We start from the raw sequence: 17,701 nt of genomic DNA on the forward strand, positions 1-17,701 counted from the left end.
TGTACTGGGTCAACAATATGTCAGCTGATTATATTTTGGCAACAACAGATCTCATGCACATCTTGTGCACATCAATATCTGGATCTCCAAAGTGTGGGTCAAACTCTCTTGGCGGAATAATTAGTTGTTTTATTGCCCGTTATAACCCTCATGTATCATTAACAGAATAGATTAACCACGGAATCAATCAGCTATGGCCAGCACAGCTATGGCAACTGTGACGAGGAAAGGACCAGTGATGGAAACGAGTGAGAGGTGCGTCGTGGCTTTGTGCAAAATTGTGCACATTGGCAGAGAGTGAAGTAGGCAAGTGAACGTTGCATTCCAGTAGTAGGTATGGGACAGACAAAAGAGACAAAAGGATGAGATTGTTAGTGCCAAGTGACAGGATTAGCGAGAGCCAGTAACAATAAAAATCAGAGTGACTATCATTTCAACCGTCAACAGATGACGTACGGTACATGAATGATTTTGAAACAAGAAAAGGACAGCGGCCTAACCACAACGAAAAACGGTCAAACGGACGGTCAGCAATCACTGTTACTACTCCCTCCGTTCCTAAATATAAGTCTTTAAAGAACATCAGCAGGATCATAATACACCACCCTCGCCGTCCTCCTTCCATGTCCTTCCTTGTCTGAATCAATCAGCCCAATGAGCTGCTGAACTTGCAGGATCCGTGGCCTGGAAAAAACAGGATTAACCAGTTAACAACAACTCCCCAGCAACAACAAAAAAAAAACCCAGTTAACAGTAACCAAAGGCTAACACAAGCAAAGCAGTTGCATGTCGACATCAGAGGGGAACGCAGTCAGTTGCTTCAGCTAGTAGAAACCGCTCATATAGTCATCATATTTATGCTTCCAGTAAAGCTTGTCACAAGTGGTAATGTAATAATTAAGTCCTCAAGTAATAATGGAAAGGCCTCTTATGCTTTTCAGACCAGATTTAACACTCTGCATCATCATCTTTTACCAAGTTTAAGCTAAAGCGACAGGCTAAAAGAACCGAGGGAAAGCCACGCGCGCAAGGCGCAAGCAGGAGTGCGTGGATGGATGGGCTTCAGCTCTGAATGGAAACTACCCCTACTACGCATATGCAGACGTCTCACCTACAGCCATCAGGCCAACTCCACCGCACGACCCTATCCTATCCGGCTCCGTCCGTTTGGGGTAAAATGGACAAAAGAGGCGGCCCAGCGCACGGCCTCAAACGGACAAATGTCCGGATTTCGTCCGTTTTCGACTCATCCCAGGCCCAAACTTGCGCTCGGTTTGGGGTGAAACGGACGCGCGCGGACGACCGCGACGCACGCCCTTGCCCCCCCCCCCCCCGTGGCCAGCCTGTCGGGGACACTAGCAGTCCCTCCGCTCCCCAACGCTTCACCCTCTCTCCCCGCCCCGCCCCGCCGCCAGCGCCGCCGTATTCTCCGGCCGCCTCCTCACCGCGCAGCCCCCCCCCCTCCCCCCGCCGTCCATAACAAACCACGTCTCGACATGGCCGCCACCATGCCCGCGCTTTCGCCGTAGTTTTGGCCGTCGCCGTCCTTGCCGGTGCCGGAGGGGACACGGCTGCCGGCGAGGACCACGGCGGCTGAGGGGGTCCTGGATTGGGGGGTGTCCGGATAGCCGGACTACCATCGTCAGCCGAACTGTCATCGGCCGGACTATCATCATCGACCGGACTCCAAGACTATGAAGATACAAGATTGAAGACTTCGTCCCGTGTCCGGATGGGACTTTCCTTGGCGTGGAAGGCAAGCTTGGCGATACGGATATGTAGATCTCCTACCATTGTAACCGACTCTATGTAACCCTAGCCCTCTCCGGTGTCTATATAAACCGGATGGCTCTAGTCCGTAGGACACAACAACAACAACCATTACAATCATACCATAGGCTAGCTTCTAGGGTTTAGCCTCCTTGATCTCGTGGTAGATCCACTCTTGTAAACATCCACAATATCAATATCAATCAAGCAGGACGTAGGGTTTTACCTCCATCAAGAGGGCCCGAACCTGGGTAAAACATCGTGTCCCTTGTCTCCTGTTACCATCCGCCTAGACGCACAGTTCGGGACCCCCTACCCGAGATCCGCCGATTTTGACACCGACATTGGTGCTTTCATTGAGAGTTCCTCTGTGCCGTCACCGATAGGAAGGATGCCTCCTCCCGTCTTCAAGGACGGTATTTTCGCCAAAGGAGCCTTGGCCGCCGGCCAAACTATCCGGCTAGGTGGTTTTCTTATGACCTCCTGTCCGGCCACCGCTTCGACAATGACCTCTCAAGTCGTCAAAAGCAATCTTCACGTCAGCTCGGAATTCGCCGAGCGGCTGGATCCAATAGAGATCTTGTCCTTAAACGAGCTCTTGGATCGCATCGCCGCCCTGGGAGTCGCTACAGACTACAATCAGATTGGGCTTAAAACTGATCTGAGAGAGATCAACTCTCCCCAGGTCACCCACCACGTTGCAGTGGTAGAGGAACAATGCGGCGACTCTTCTCCTATATCGAAAACTAGTCATGTTCGGGCTCCCGAACCCCCCATGCCGGATTCCCGCGGAGGGACGGACTTCGATCAAGCACTGAACTCAAAGTCAGGCATCGGACCAGACTCGTTGGACAACGTCCAGCAATCCAAGCTTCCAAATTTGGAAACTTCTCGGCCTTCGAGCCTTGAGATGGGTAGGGTTCCGGACTTAATTCCACCCACCCGCCCAGACATATGCGATCTATCTCTAATCCGGCAAGAGCCCGCTGAGACAGTACATCACTACTGGGCCAGATTCCTCCTGGTTATGGACAGGATAAAGGACTGCCGAGAGGAAAACGCAATCTCAATTTTTTGCAATAATTGCACGGACGAGGGAATCTTGAACGCCGTCAGCCGTCGTGAAATTACATGCTTCACCGACCGGGCGTCCATAGTACGAAAGTACTGTGCGATGGAGAGTTTTCGGACAACCGAAAATAAGTTTTGGGACAATCCGGCCCCGAATACAACCCTAGTCCGCAACAAAAGGATGCATTACACTCAGGCACCAGATACACAAACCAAAAAGCAAAAACCCCATAAAGGGCACGGAACCGTACTGGAGGGATGGCTTAGCGGACCCTGTAAAATTCACAGTACAGAAGGCACCATCCCAACACATAGCCTTCGAGCATGTTGGATATTACGGGCAGGTGGCCAAAAGTGGAGAGGAGCTTCTAGCCCTGGAAAACCACTCCAACAACATCGGTACGGTATCAACAGTCTTTGAGACTTTCGCATCAAATAATATGCGGAAACGAACAATCCGCAGCCTCGCCGTCTACCAAGTAGCAACAACCAATCCATGGAGCGACACAGCCATTACCTTCAACGCCAGCGACGAACCTAAATTCCAAACAGCCCGAGCTCCAGCCGCATTGGTACTTAGTCCAATAGTGGACGGCTTTCGACTTACAAAGGTCCTCATGGATGGCGGCAGGGGATTAAACCTCATCTACGAGGAAACCCTTCAAAAAATGGAAATAGACTGGAGCCGCATTGAACGAAGCAGCACAACCTTTAGAGGAATAATCCCTAGCCGGGAGGCGCGCTGCACAGGAAAAATCACACTCGATGTGGTATTTGGTTCGCCGGACAATTACAGATCCGAAGAAGTCACGTTCCAAGTGGCCCCGTTCAACAGCGGATATCGCGCTATATTAGGATGAGAGGCATTCACAATTTTTCAAGCCATGCCCCATTACGGGTACATGAAGCTCAAAATGCCTGGGCCCGGCGGAATAATCACTCTAGTCAGTGATCCGGACATAGCACTCCGCGCCAAAAACAAGACAGCCGCATTAGCCTTAGAGGCACTATCCGAAGCCCTAGCGGCAGAGGAACTCACCACGCTGCGCTCTACGGTGAATAGGGACGATGTGATACTCAATAAGAGATCCAAGTCCACCTCCTTTAAACCAGCAGATGAAATAATAAAATTCTAGGTCCACCCAACGGACCCGACAAAGACGGCCTCCATCGGGGCACAATTGAACCCTGATGTAGACGCCGCACTGCGAGAATTCCTTTGGGAAAATTGGGACATTTTTGCCTGCACCCCTCGGATATGCCCGGAATCCCACGCAGATTGGCAGAACACAGCCTAAACATCCTAAAAGGATTCAAGCCAGTCAAACAGGCTCTTCGACGATTTTCCGAACCCAAAAGACAGGCAATGGGAGAAGAGCTAGCCAAACTATTGGAAGCCGGATTCATCAGAGACATCAAACATCCGGATTGGCTAGCAAACCTGGTAATGGTACCCAAGAAGGACAAATCCTGGCGCCTATGTGTCGATTTCAAAGACCTAAATAAAGCCTGCCCAAAGGATCCCTTCCCCCTCCCCCGCATCGACCAAATCATCGATGCCACTGCAGGGCACGATTCATTGTGCTTCCTAGACGCATACTCCGGCTATCACCAAATCAAGATGGCAGAAGCGGATCAAGCCGCAACGGCATTCATTACTCCATATGGACCATTCTGCTTCAACACGATGCCCTTCGGACTTAAAAACGCCGGCGCAACATATCAGCGCATGATTCAGACATGTCTGGCTACCCAGATCGGCAAAACAGTAGAGGCATACGTAGACGACGTAGTCGTCAAAACTAAACACGTCGAAACTCTAGTAGACGACTTGAGGGTCACATTTGACAACCTCCGAGCATATGATATTAAGCTGAATCCGGAAAAATGCGTTTTCGGCGTACTAGCCAGAAAGCTCCTGGGCTTCATTGTATCCGGCAGAGGAATTGAAGCAAATCCGGCCAAGATCCGAGCTCTATCACAGCTGGATATTCCAAAAAACCTAAAACAGATCCAGAAATTAACTGGATGCGTGGCGGCCCTCAGCCGCTTTATCTCCCGCTTAGGAGAAAAGGCATTGCCCCTATATCGCCTCCTCAGGCACACCGAACACTTCGAGTGCACGGATGCTGCCGCCGCCGGACTCGAAGAAATAAAGGCCATATTGGCAACGAATCCGGTCCTGGCTGCGCCCAATCTGGGCGAACCAATGTTGTTATACATCACAGCAACACATCAAGTTGTAAGCGCGGTACTCGTCGTCGAATGAGAGACAGAAGGGCATAAATTCCCTCTTCAAAAACCAGTGTACTATGTATCCACTGTGTTAACTCCCTGCAAGTCCCGTTACCCGCACTATCAGAAGATAGCATATGCGGTGTTCATGGCATCCCGGAAGCTCCGACACTACTTTCAAGAGTGTTCGATAATAGTGGCCTGCGAAGTACCACTTAACGACATTATAAACAACCGCGACGCAACGGGCAGGATTGCAAAATGGGCCATTGAGCTCTTACCATTCGATATAACTTACAAACTTTGGCGAGCTATAAAGTCACAAGTTTTGGCTGACTTTGTTGCTGAATGGACCGAAGCCGAACTCCCTAAAGAGTACGGCGCATACTCCAATTGGATTATGCACTTCGACGGCTCTAAAATGATGGCCGGACTAGGGGCTGGCGTCGTATTGACGTCCCCGATCGGTGACACAGTCCAATACGTACTTCAAATAATATACACGGACTCCAACAATGCAGCCAAATACGAGGCCCTTTTACACGGTCTCCGGATGGCAATCTCCATGGGCATTCAACGCCTAGAGGTGCGCGGGGATTCAAACCTCGCAATATCCCAAATAAATAAAGACTTTGATGCCAAGGATCCGAAAATGGCAGCATATCGCAACGCTGTCCTAAAAATGTCAGCTCGGTTCGACGGATTCGAATTCCATCACGTAGCCAGGGATAATAACCAAGCGGCCGACGTATTGGCACGCATCGGCGCAAAACGTGACGCTGTCCCTCCAAACATCTTCCTGGAACGGCTGTTCAAGCCATCCGTACTATGGGAAGAGGAGTCCGGAAATAACAAACCGGAAGCAGCCACACCAACCGACACAGAGCAATTTGACATAAACGGCGATTCCGCCGCTAAAATAACACCTTCAGCCCACGACATAATGGCCGTAATCGCCCCGTGGACAGAATCATTCCTAGCCTACTTACTTAGGCAGGAACTTCCCGAAGACCAAAATGAGGCCCGCTGCATAGTTCGGCGATCTAAAGCCTACAAGGTCCACGAGGGAGAACTTTATAAAAAAAGCACAACCGGAGTCCTTCAAAGGTGTATCTCCGAAGAGGAAGGGCGAGACCTCCTGGCTGAAATTCACGCCGGGCTAGGCGGACACCATGCTGCATCTCGGGCTATTGTAGGAAAGGCATTCCGTATAGGATTTTATTGGCCAACCGCCCGAGAAGATGCTCAGGACTTAGTCCAAAGATGCGTCGGCTGTCAGCTCTTTGCCAATCAGAGCCATATGCCACCCACCGCCCTCAAAACTATAGCCATTACCTGGCCGTTCGCGGTCTGGGGGCTTGACATGGTTGGACCAGTTAAAGGGGGAACCCACAAGCAACGATACCTATTGGTCATGGTGGATAAATTCACCAAATGGATAGAGGCCAAGCCAGTCAAAACGGTAGAGTCCGGACCAGTGATAGACTTTATATCCGGAGTAGTACACCGTTACGGTGTCCCCGACAGCATCATCACCGATAACGGCACGAATTTTACGGCCGACGAGGTTAAATCATGGTGCAAAAATATGGGCATTAAGCTCGATTACGCTTCAGTCTATCATCCTCAAACCAACGGTCAAGTGGAACGAGCAAATGGTCTAATAATGAGCGGCATTAAACCCAGATTAGTGCGGCCCCTTACGAAATCAGACACGCACTGGGTAGAGGAGCTCGACTCCGTACTCTGGGGGCTGCGGACAACGCCCAACCGTACTACCGGATTCACACCATTTTTTATGGTGTACGACGCAGAGGCAGTTCTGCCCTGCGACATTATTCATGACTCACCTCGAGTGCGCATGTATGAAGAAAGAGAAGCCGAGCTGGATCGGCAGGACAACTTGGACGCATTGGAGGAAGAACGCGACGTCGCCAAAGCTCGTTCCGCATTCTATCAGCAACAGGCTCGAAGATATCAAAGCAGAGAAGTACGGGCCAAGACTTACAATGTTGGCGAACTAGTTCTACGCCTGCCGGACAAGAAAAAGGACCAAGCTCAAGCCCAAATGGGAGGGGCCCTTCATTATCGATCAAGTCCTGACCGGCGGAGCGTACCGTCTATGAAATGCGTCGGATAACCGACTCGAGCCGAACCCATGGAACGCAGCCCGCCTCCGAAGATTCTATGCCTAGCGCCGGACTAAGAGTTCGTCCTCTTCCCCTGCTCAATTTTTTTATACTTCAGCTGTCTTTTATTTCTCTTTCTTCTCTTAATCTCCTATCAAAAAGCCCTTAAGGGCCTACTTGCGTATTGTTCACACACACTTGATGTGCCATCCGCACTCATTATACCTGGGGGCTTCTTTACCAGAAGCTTAAATTATAAGGGCTTCATGCCTAGCACATGTGTCAAGCTTCCACATGTATCTTTTATTCACCATTATATGCATCGATATGACTTAAGTTTTGGCCAAGCTGGGTTGCCTGGCTCCTGTGCTTACCCCTACGTTCCCGATTGTTCGGCTAGGAGGTAAAGGGAGCACCTCTGCGATTGTTACTGCCGGGTCAGCCGGATGTGTACCTCAGACTGGATGAAGCCGAAAGCTAGCGTTCTTAAGGGAATATTCGGTCGGTGACTTGAAAGATGATTTTACCTACTTATTTATCTACCCCCAGATGTTTTTCTGCTTTTTTCGCAGTCCGGACATGCACTTTAGGGCATGCCACCCCCAGAGGAAAGGAACCCTTAACGGAACTATTCTCCCTGGAAGATGTTTCTTACTAACCATGTAATATAACATAACTAGTTGGGCACTTGTCTGATAAAGCACTAATGACCCCTACGCCTGGTCTCCATGCATACCCCGGTTGTTTCATAACCGAGAAGGTATTCGGACACACTCCGGACTCTAGGATCCCGAGGTCGAAGCGAAAAGGTCGGCAAAGACAAACGATCTACAATCCGGCTAGAAGGCATTTTACATGTCATTTTATAATACATTGTCAAATTGACTGACTGTATTCTTCCTCAATCCCGTCTAACAGGCTGTCTAATTTACAGTCCTGTTGGGAAAACTTAGCGGCCAACTCTACTTGGCCGTATACTAAACTTACAGGTATCTCCTTCCCATCGGGCCCCACAGGTCCGACCTCGGCCATGTGGTTGGGATCCGCCTTCTTGTACCGCGTCTTTACCATGGCCCAGGCCTCCCTGGCACCTTGGCGGCAGGCCGAAATCTTCCATAAATGGAAGCGCTGCCGCACTCCCTGAAGCTTCTCCGCAAGCTCCCCGAGACCCTCGGGTAAGGAAAAGGCTGGCCATAAAGCCTGGATGACGCCGCTCATTGCCTGCCGAACTCGTTCGATCAGTTGCAACAATTCAGGGAAGTTGATCACCCGTTGATACGGGCATCTCCTCTGCAGGGCGACCTGTGAGTATACCTACAGACATATTTTGTCAATTGACTTCCTCGCCGAACTCTTCTTTTCAAAGGAGTTCGCTCAAGCACTTACTATAGATGCCGCGACGAAGCCGCTGATTCTCCTTAACGGAGCCAGACAGCTTGGCCCGAACGCCTTTCAGCTCTTCTCCAAGCTGGGCATGGGCATCCTGAAGCTTGTTCCTTTCGTGCTGCACCTTATGCAGCACCCTCTCGCCGGCCTTCAGCTGGCGCAGAAGTTCTTGCCTGTCCGGATCTTGTCCGGCAGCACCTGCAACGTCATTATCAGACTTGCGCACAGGCCAAACACTACTTATCTTTTTAAATAATGTGTTACCAGGAGAGGTCCCTGTGTTTCCTCCTGCAGCAGCGAGTGCGGCCTCAAGTTGAGCCTTACACTCTTGCAGCTCCTGAGACAGTTGGGTATTCTTCTCGGTAAGACCCTGCGTTTCATATGATCCTTAAATCAGTTAATACACCTACTTTAAGTCTCGGGGGCTACTGGCATATATAACTATTAAATTCTCTTACCCGTATGTCTTTTACATACTGCTCCGTGGCTCTGGTCAAACCATCTTGAGCGGCACGGAGGTGCACGTCCCCTGCGTTAAAGGCATCCAATGCCTCAGGGGAGAAGCACGCGTCACGAAATACTGTCCGGCGGCGCCTATGGTTCATGGCGCTCTCCACCTCAGACTTGGTGGCGGACAGTCTGTCGGCATCCTCCGTTGGAGGAGCATCCGGCTCGCGCCTTGCGCTCGCCTCCCCCTCCGGACCAGGCGCTGCAGCTTGGATGGTAGAGGCCGGATTGGCAATCTCTGCGCCCGCAGTCCGGCGGGCGCTCTTCCTCCTATAAATGTCATGAGCACTCAAATGCTTCCTAGGAACGTTGCTCTAAATAATGAATTGTGAGCTATACCTTTGCGGTGACATTTTAGTCCGCGCCGCGCTCCTCTTCCGCCTACTGGTCCGGACTGACCTTTGCTGGTCAGCCACCGCGGGCTCGGCTTCTCGCCCTAGGGGCGCCTCCTGCACAGCGCCATCATATACGGTGGTCAGAAATAAGCATGGAAGAAATGACGGTGTCAGGACTTCGGTCGCAATCACCTGGGAAGCCGGATATAGTCCGGGATAGTCGGCCGTGATGGCAACTAAAGCATTGTCCATGCTGAGCTGGTGGAACACCCCGTCGATTAGCTCCACCATTATGTTCGGATCCTCTTCGGAGGCCGGATCCCGGGATCTCTCTGGATCCTCGGGTTGCGGAGCTGGACTTAGCATGTCCTCCACGATCCGGCGCAGCTCCTGCGTCGAAAGAAGAACACAATATAAGAAACTTAAGTTTCAAAAAGCATGGGTCGGGCACGCAGAGTGTTCGCTTACCCAAGGCCGGGGATTATTCATGGAGAACCCATTTAACGGGTTCGTCCAAAGGAAATCCTCCTTCTCCCCCTTATACAGGCCGGTCAGGATCGTCACCAGGTCTTCGACCGAATCCGGCCCTTGGCGGCCGTGACGGGTAGCATCGTCCTCCCCGTTGAAATCCCACATGGGGTGGCCCCTGTATTGCAGTGGCTGCACCCCCCGCATAATGCATGTTGCCATGACTCCAATCATGGTCAACCCGGAATGGGCCAGTAACCTTATTCGGCCCATTAAATGATGGACGCTCTTGTCTTCCTCCAGTTGGGGGCTCCGCGGACGCCAACTAAGGCGTTTCTTCAGAGGAGCATTGCTGAACTCCGGGAGGCCGATCCGAACAGGGTCCGGCAGCGGAGCGTCTTCTATATAAAACCATTCGGAAGGCCAGTCTTCGGACGCCTTCTTAGGGGTTCCGGATGGATATCCGGTCCCGGCAATGCGCCATATTTCGGTGCCGCCCACTTGATATATGGACCCCTCGTGAGAGCGGGGCACAAGACAGAACAACCTCTTCCACAGCGCGAAATGGGGCTCGACGCCCAGGAACAGCTCGCAAAGAGCTACGTAACCCGCAATATGCAGGATTGAGGCGGGCGTGAGGTGATGAAGCCGGAGTCCGTAGAACTCCAGGAGCCCACGGAGGAATGGATGTACAGGAAATCCGAGCCCCCTTATCAGATAGGGGACGAAGCATACCCGCTCCCCTTTGTTGGGACTTGGGGTAGCCTCCGCCTGCTTCCCACCTTTGTAGGTGGCCAGCCCGGCTCGAACCGGAACCATGAAGGCCGGAGGGAGATATCCCCCCGCTTGGAGCTTCACCAGCTCGTTGTGCGGAACAGAGCATCTCCTCCAATCTCCCGGCAAAGGGCTAGGAGTGCGAGAAGAGGAGCCGCGTTGACGGTCCATGATGGAATGGATTCTTGGTCGAAAGCGCTCCGGTGAGTATTCGCGGGAGGAAGATGGTGATTTGCATCTGGATTCTTGCCTCTCTTATAGGCAGATTATTCGCACAACTAGGGGGTAAAACATAAAAGATACCCTGGCTTTTCGCATTCGCGCGATGCGTGGAAGAAGACCATTATTGGGCGTGGAAGCCAAGACGCGCAACATTGATGAGGAAGCCGGACACTGTTCGGCAGGTACATGGAACTTGAAGGAGAACCCGCCTTGCAACGTCGAAGACTATACACACGCTGGACTTATCGTCATTGAAGCCTGGTTCGGGGGCTACTGAGGGAGTCCTGGATTGGGGGGTGTCCGGATAGCCGGACTACCATCGTCAGCCGAACTGTCATCGGCCGGACTATCATCATCGACCGGACTCCAAGACTATGAAGATACAAGATTGAAGACTTCGTCCCGTGTCCGGATGGGACTTTCCTTGGCGTGGAAGGCAAGCTTGGCGATACGGATATGTAGATCTCCTACCATTGTAACCGACTCTATGTAACCCTAGCCCTCTCCGGTGTCTATATAAACCGGATGGCTCTAGTCCGTAGGACACAACAACAACAACCATTACAATCATACCATAGGCTAGCTTTTAGGGTTTAGCCTCCTTGATCTCGTGGTAGATCCACTCTTGTAAACATCCACAATATCAATATCAATCAAGCAGGACGTAGGGTTTTACCTCCATCAAGAGGGCCCGAACCTGGGTAAAACATCGTGTCCCTTGTCTCCTGTTACCATCCGCCTAGACGCACAGTTCGGGACCCCCTACCCGAGATCCGCCGGTTTTGACACCGACAGCGGCCGAGGCAGATTCCGACGAGAGCTCCAGAGCGGCCAGTAGCCGGCCGACAACCACCCTTGCTACGTCGAGGTGATCATCGCGGCCGCTTCGCCACCGCAACCGCAAGGTGTTCGACCTTTTGCCAACAAAGGTATGGACAGTGGAGACGAGTTTTTCTTCCATCACTTCCTTTGTTCATCGGACGATTCGTCATCGGATGATGAAGAACTTGTGGTGGCTGCACTGGTTGTGAACGACCATATTCAACGGCAGCTTCCTCGCTACAGGGGGTCACTCCCTGGCAAGGCTCCCAACCTGAACCGCAACAGGGAGAGAGGCCACGCCCTGCTCTATGCCGATTACTTTGCCAACACCCCACTCTTCAAGCCGGATAAATTTCGTTGCCGTTTTCTTATGGCAAGGCATTTGTTCAATCGTATCCGAGAGGGAGTGGTTGCTCATGACCCATACTTCGAGTGCAAGACGGATGCCCTTGGCAAGCTTGGATTCTCCTCTTATCAGAAATGCACCGCGGCCATCCGCATGCTTGCATATGGTATTCCAGGCGACCTGGTGGACGAGTATGTGCGTATGAGTGAGACAACATGTCTGATGTCAATGTACAAGTTTTGCCAGTCTGTGATCGAGGTGTTTGGCCCAGAGTACTTGAGGCAGCCAACTGCCGCTGATACAGAGAGATTGTTGGCGACCAATGCAGCTAGAGGCTTTCCAGGCATGCTTGGCAGCATTGATTGTATGCATTGGAAGTGGAAGAACTGTCCATTTGCTTGGCAGGGCCAGTACAAGGGGCATGTTAACGGGTGCACTGTCATATTAGAAGCGGTGGCATCACAAGATCTTTGGATATGGCATTCTTTCTTCGGTATGGCAGGTTCTCAGAATGATATCAACGTGCTGCAACGTTCTCCAGTCTTCGCGAGGCTTGCAGAAGGAAACTCCCCACCTGTCAACTTTGAGATCAACGACCACCAGTACAACAAAGGATACTATCTAGCAGATGGTATATATCCTCAGTGGTCAACTTTTGTGAAGACAATCTCGAAACCCCAAGGTGAGAAGAGAAAAAGATTTGCCCAAATGCAAGAGAGTGTTAGAAAGGATGTGGAACGTGCTTTTGGTGTGCTTCAATCCCGGTGGGGTATCGTTCGAAACCCTGCACTGTCATGGAATGAAAGAAAGCTTTGGGAGGTGATGACTGCTTGTGTGATCATGCACAACATGATCGTCGAGGATGAGCGTGATGAGAGTATCTTCGACCAAGGATTTGATTATCAAGGTGAAAATATTGAGCCCCTGCACCAAGACCCGGCCACATTTGAACACTTTGTCCAATTCCACCGTGAGATGCGTGATTGGCACACTCATTTGAATCTTCAAAATGACTTGGTTGAGCACGTCTGGGATCACATTGGCAACCAATAGATGTATTGGTCCAATTTATGTTCAGTCAAGACAATTTCGATTTGGTTGTAAAACTATTTTATTTAAGACAATTTCAATTGGGTTGTAAAACTATTTTAATTTTTAGACAAACATTTGGGTTGGAAGTAGTTTGATGCAAATTTAGGCATTTTTGGCCCTCACGGACAAGATGGGACAAATGGATGCGGCAGCGCGCTGGGCGCACGGCCACCGCATCCCAGGACATGCCCGGACACGACCCCAAACCCCTACCCAAACGGACCGAAACCGGACAAAACGGACGTCCGTTTGAAGTCGCGCGGTGGAGTTGGCCTCAACACTCGACACCCATCCTCTCGTGCTTGTGCGAATTCGACAAAAGCGTACGAGAAATGTTCTGCACACTGAACCCTGATGTTTTCTAAGTATGTGCAGAAATTATGATTCTGTATCCACCCTACTCTCAAATGTCCAAGACGTATCAAGGACTGCCGATTCAGACAGCCACTGCCTGCATGCTCATGCCGATGGCAGACGGGCAATGCAGTCATGCAGATGCAGGGTGTCCAAAGGTAATGTGAAATGTGCAGTTGGACTTTGACTTGATCAACAGCGCACCTGGGTTTAGCATTAAAAACCAATGGAGAAACGACAGCCAGCTCTACTATGCCTATCTGAATGGACCTTTCAGAACAAGGATGGCAACTGCAACCTGATCATCTCATCACAATTTTTGTCAGCGAGACAGGTGTACATAGTGCTATGGCAGGATTCGCTGTGCCATATCACTATGCTAATGCGGGACTGTTGATAGATACTAGCTTCACCTAGTCAGTAAAATGAAATCATCTAAATGTTGGTTAGGGGGGGAGGGTTCATGATGCTCTAAAGCGAACACCAGTTTCAGGTGCTCATCTCATTCCATAAGATGAAGTTGTCATAGACTACCTTCCACTTATCCTTAGAACAATCGAGATCCAGATGTACTGGGTCAACACTATGTCTGCTGATTAAATAAATTTTGGCAACAACAGATCTCATGCTCATCTTGTGCATATCAATAGTATCTCTTATATCTGGATCTCCAAGCTGGGGGTCAGCTCTTGTGACAGAATGAAGAGTTCTCTTATTGACCGCACGATTCGTTATAATCCCTCAAGTATCCTACTAGATTATCCAGGGAAATCAATCAGCTATGGGCAACAGATAGCTAAAGCTTACAGGCCAGCAACTACTTCTAAGCGGTAAGCGTTTTCGAATATCTCGATCCTAATCTCTTTAGTGAACCACCTACCTAAGATATGTGAGTACACCAGATGCATCACAACAGGGACGTCTAGTATAATATCAGGAGAGACGTTAGGACAATTTGATTTCATCGCCCTAATCATCATTATAATAATAACTAAACCCTCCGTAGCAGCTAAGCACTGCATCGGATGGATCTCCTAGTTTGGAATGGCCTGATTGATCCAGATTTGATCATTTGAATAACCCGATATAAAATCAGGTGACAAGTTAAAACAGTTTAATTTAATCACCGCCGATCATACCTAGAAGCAAGCTGGTCCTGTACTGTTCTCCTAAGCTGTATAGCCTTGGCTAGTTTCAGAAGGTTCATCCCACGGCCAGCTAAAGAAACTAAAGACACTACTCCTTTTGCTCATCTGAAAAATGTACTATCTATTCTGTTCACCAGGTACAGCTAACCAACGCCGAGAGTACACGAATTTTTGTCAGAAAAGACCACCTACACATTTATATTGCCAGAAAAGACCGCACCCAAACCGTATTGGCAAAAAAGACCACATGCACTGTAGCGGCAGGTCCGGCAGCCGACACGTGGCACCTGCCGCCACAGCAGCTGGCGGCAGGACCTGCCGCCACAGCCGACGGCGGCAGCTTGCATGTAACAGGTTTTTCGCCTCTACAGTGATACATAACAGAACGGAGATGGCATGTGAGCCATGCCGTCAAAGAAGGTGGCGGCAGCTCATTTTACTGCGCTAGTTAGCCGCTCGTTGGTTGTTAGTAATTACCAAGATAGTAGCGTTGATTGGCAAGAGTGCGTTGAACGTGGGCCGAGACTGCATGGTGGAGTAGGGTCAGGTCGTTGGCTTAATTGCGAGATTTTTCAGCGCAGAGTGATTGGTTTAATTCTTGCCCAGCCCATGTATTTTCCTCGCGCCGCTAAGTGCTAGGCGCAGAGTACCTTCTCAATGAGATGCTGCGTCGCACGACAGTAAAAGAAGCTGCCGTCACCCTCTATGGCGGCAGGGCCCACCTAGCCTTTCCGTTCCGTTGTGGATCGATGCAGAGGCGAAAAATCTGTTAAACAGAAGCTGCCGCCGCCGTCTGTGGCGGCAAGTCCTGCCGCCGGCTGCTGTGGCGGCAGGTGCCACGTGTCGGCTGCCAGACCTGCTGCCACAGTGTACGTGGTCCTTTTTGTCAATACGGTCCGGGTGTGATCTTTTTTGACAATACGAAAGCATAGATGGTCTTATATGACAAAAATTCGAGAGTACACAGTTTCATTAATCCTACGCACAAGCTCAAATAATCTACTTGCAATGTTCATCCATAAATCATTTTATCTTCATGTACTAACAATTTTCACAATGTATATAGAGCAGAGCAGTGTTGAGTCAGAGCATGCTTACTTGGGTCCTTGATGGTCTGCTCTGCGAGGTTGTTGAAGTAGCACGTAGCTCCGGTCTTCCTGAACTGCTGCCAGTAGGAGTTGAAGGCGTAGCTGGCGTGCGCCGCCCCCGTGTTGGGCTGGAAGCACTCGCCGCCGGGCTGGATGGCGTCGCACGTCCCGTTCCCCTGCCCGCACGCGTACGTCAGCGCGTCCCCCACCGCCGTTTCGTTCAGCTTCCTGCTGGCGTGGGCGGCCAGCACGCACCATATCGGGCCCTTGTACGGCGTGTCGTTCTCCGGCGCCGGCAGCGGCGGGTACGCCCACAGCGGCCGCCGCCCGGTGAGGTCGACCGGGTACACGGCCGTGCCGTTGGCGTAGTAGAGGCCCCAGTGGCGTTCGGTGCCCGGGCCGGGCTTGAGGTTCTCGTTGTAGAGGGAGAAGACGAACACCGGCATCCTGGCGCCCGGCCGCGCCGGCGTGCCGGGGTTCCTGGCCATCCGCGCCGCGAGGTTCCTGTTGTAGAGGGCGGCGTTGCGGACGTTGGCGCCGATCTGGTCGTAGTCGCCGCCGTTGGGCCAGCCGGTCTCCGCGATGGCGATCCTGACGCCCCCGTGGCCGAGCTTGGACATGGCGGCGCCCACGGCGTCGAGCATTTCGTCGAGCAGGTTGGTGTAGGTGAGCCCCGTGCCGGGGTCGACGTAGCGGGCGCGCGTGGCGGGCTGGAGGAGCGCGTAGTCGAGCGGGACGGTGCCGTTGCTGCCGGCCCAGACGAAGTAGGTGTAGGCGTCGACGAAGTAGTAGGAGTTGGTGCCCTCGAGGAAGCGGAGCAGCGGGCGCATGACCTGCTCGGCGATGTCAGGGCGGAAGGCCGCGGCGGAGGGCGGGCGCGGGAAGGCGCCCGTGACGAGCGCGTCCATGGCGAGCGTGGTGCCGAGCTTGACGCGGCTGACGCGGCGCGCGCGGAGGCTGCGGTGGAGGTTCTCCATGGCCGGCACGATGCGGGTCCAGGTGGAGGCCGCGATGGAGCCGTCGGAGAGCACCTCGTTGCCGACGAGCAGGTACTTGACCCGCGTCCGCGGGAGGTAGGGGAGCAGGTTGGCGGCGACCCAGCGGTCGGCGGCAGCGTAGGAGGCGGCCAGGTCCGGGATGATCTGGTTGGGCACCATGATGGAGACCGCCATGCCCGTGCCGGCCAGCGCGCGGAGCACCGCTGGGTTGGCGTCGTAGATCTTGACGGAGCCCGCCCCCGCCGCGCGCAGTAGCTGCACGGACCGCCGCGGCGCCGGGATGTCGTCGGCCACCCTGCCGTAGTTGACGCCGAGGCCGCGGCCCCGCCCGTGGCCGTGGCGGAAGGGGCTCCCGCTCCAGCTCGCGTCCGCCGCTGCAGGAGCAAAGAAACGGACAGAGCAACGTAGCGCACGTCAGCAACTAGCTCGGGTCAGGGCGGGTCGGGTGAGCGGACGGAGGAATGGCTTACCGTGGCAGGCGAGGGCGGCGAGGAGGAGAAGGAGGAGCGGCCGGAGGGGGGAGGCCGCCATGGATGCCACCATGGCCCTGCTCTGTTGCGCGCGGTCGTGTGGAGTCGCCGTTGGAGAGCGAGCGGGCGTTGACGTGTGGAGGACCAGCAGGGGGTCGAGGAGGGGGGGTTTAAGTAGGGGTTTAAACCCGAAGCTTCCAGCTTTGACGACGGCAACGGTACAGTCGGTATCATGCACTAATCAACGGCACTTGGGGCAGTCGTGAACGCGGCTTTTGAGCATCTCAGCGACATCATTGAGACAAGTGGCGAGCTCAGACGGAGCACATTACTACTCTGATCTGATACAAGTACACATTCGTGGCTGCGTGCTGCCGCCACTCAGGCTGGCGGCCGAGCCCGCAGCACTGTGGAGCTTTGAGATCGGGGAAAAGAAAAGAAAAGGCAGAAACAGCGGCAAAGGGGAAGGGAAATTGTGCCGTTGCG

The 17,701-nt window shown here is 52.5% G+C and overlaps 1 protein-coding gene across 1 annotated transcript; it reads right to left on the reverse strand.

Annotated features, from left to right (window-relative positions):
• Positions 1-404: 404 nt before the first annotated feature.
• On the reverse strand, positions 405-17,368 carry LOC123112530 (probable glucan endo-1,3-beta-glucosidase A6). Its single transcript, XM_044533541.1, has 3 exons — positions 17,216-17,368; positions 15,758-17,119; positions 405-684 (listed from the first exon to the last, which is right to left on the reverse strand). Exons 1-3 carry the CDS (start codon positions 17,286-17,288, stop codon positions 647-649), a joined length of 1,473 nt encoding a protein of 490 aa, XP_044389476.1. The 5' UTR covers positions 17,289-17,368; the 3' UTR covers positions 405-646.
• Between the last annotated feature and the right edge of the window lie 333 nt (positions 17,369-17,701).

Source organism: Triticum aestivum, chromosome 5B (genome assembly GCF_018294505.1).
Source record: "Triticum aestivum cultivar Chinese Spring chromosome 5B, IWGSC CS RefSeq v2.1, whole genome shotgun sequence".
In the NCBI taxonomy this organism is placed as follows: domain Eukaryota; kingdom Viridiplantae; phylum Streptophyta; class Magnoliopsida; order Poales; family Poaceae; genus Triticum; species Triticum aestivum.

What these genes read in the sequence shown, in the direction of transcription:
- LOC123112530 (XM_044533541.1), bottom strand. Translation starts at nt 17,288, where the DNA reads ATGGTGGCATCCATGGCGGCCTCCCCCCTCCGGCCGCTCCTCCTTCTC. An exon ending in CGCCGCCCTCGCCTGCCACG is followed by an intron (nt 17,120 to 17,215) that starts GTAAGCCATTCC and finishes TTGCTCCTGCAG; the next exon opens with CGGCGGACGCGAGCTGGAGC. An exon ending in GCAGACCATCAAGGACCCAA is followed by an intron (nt 685 to 15,757) that starts GTAAGCATGCTC and finishes TGTTTTTTCCAG; the next exon opens with GCCACGGATCCTGCAAGTTC.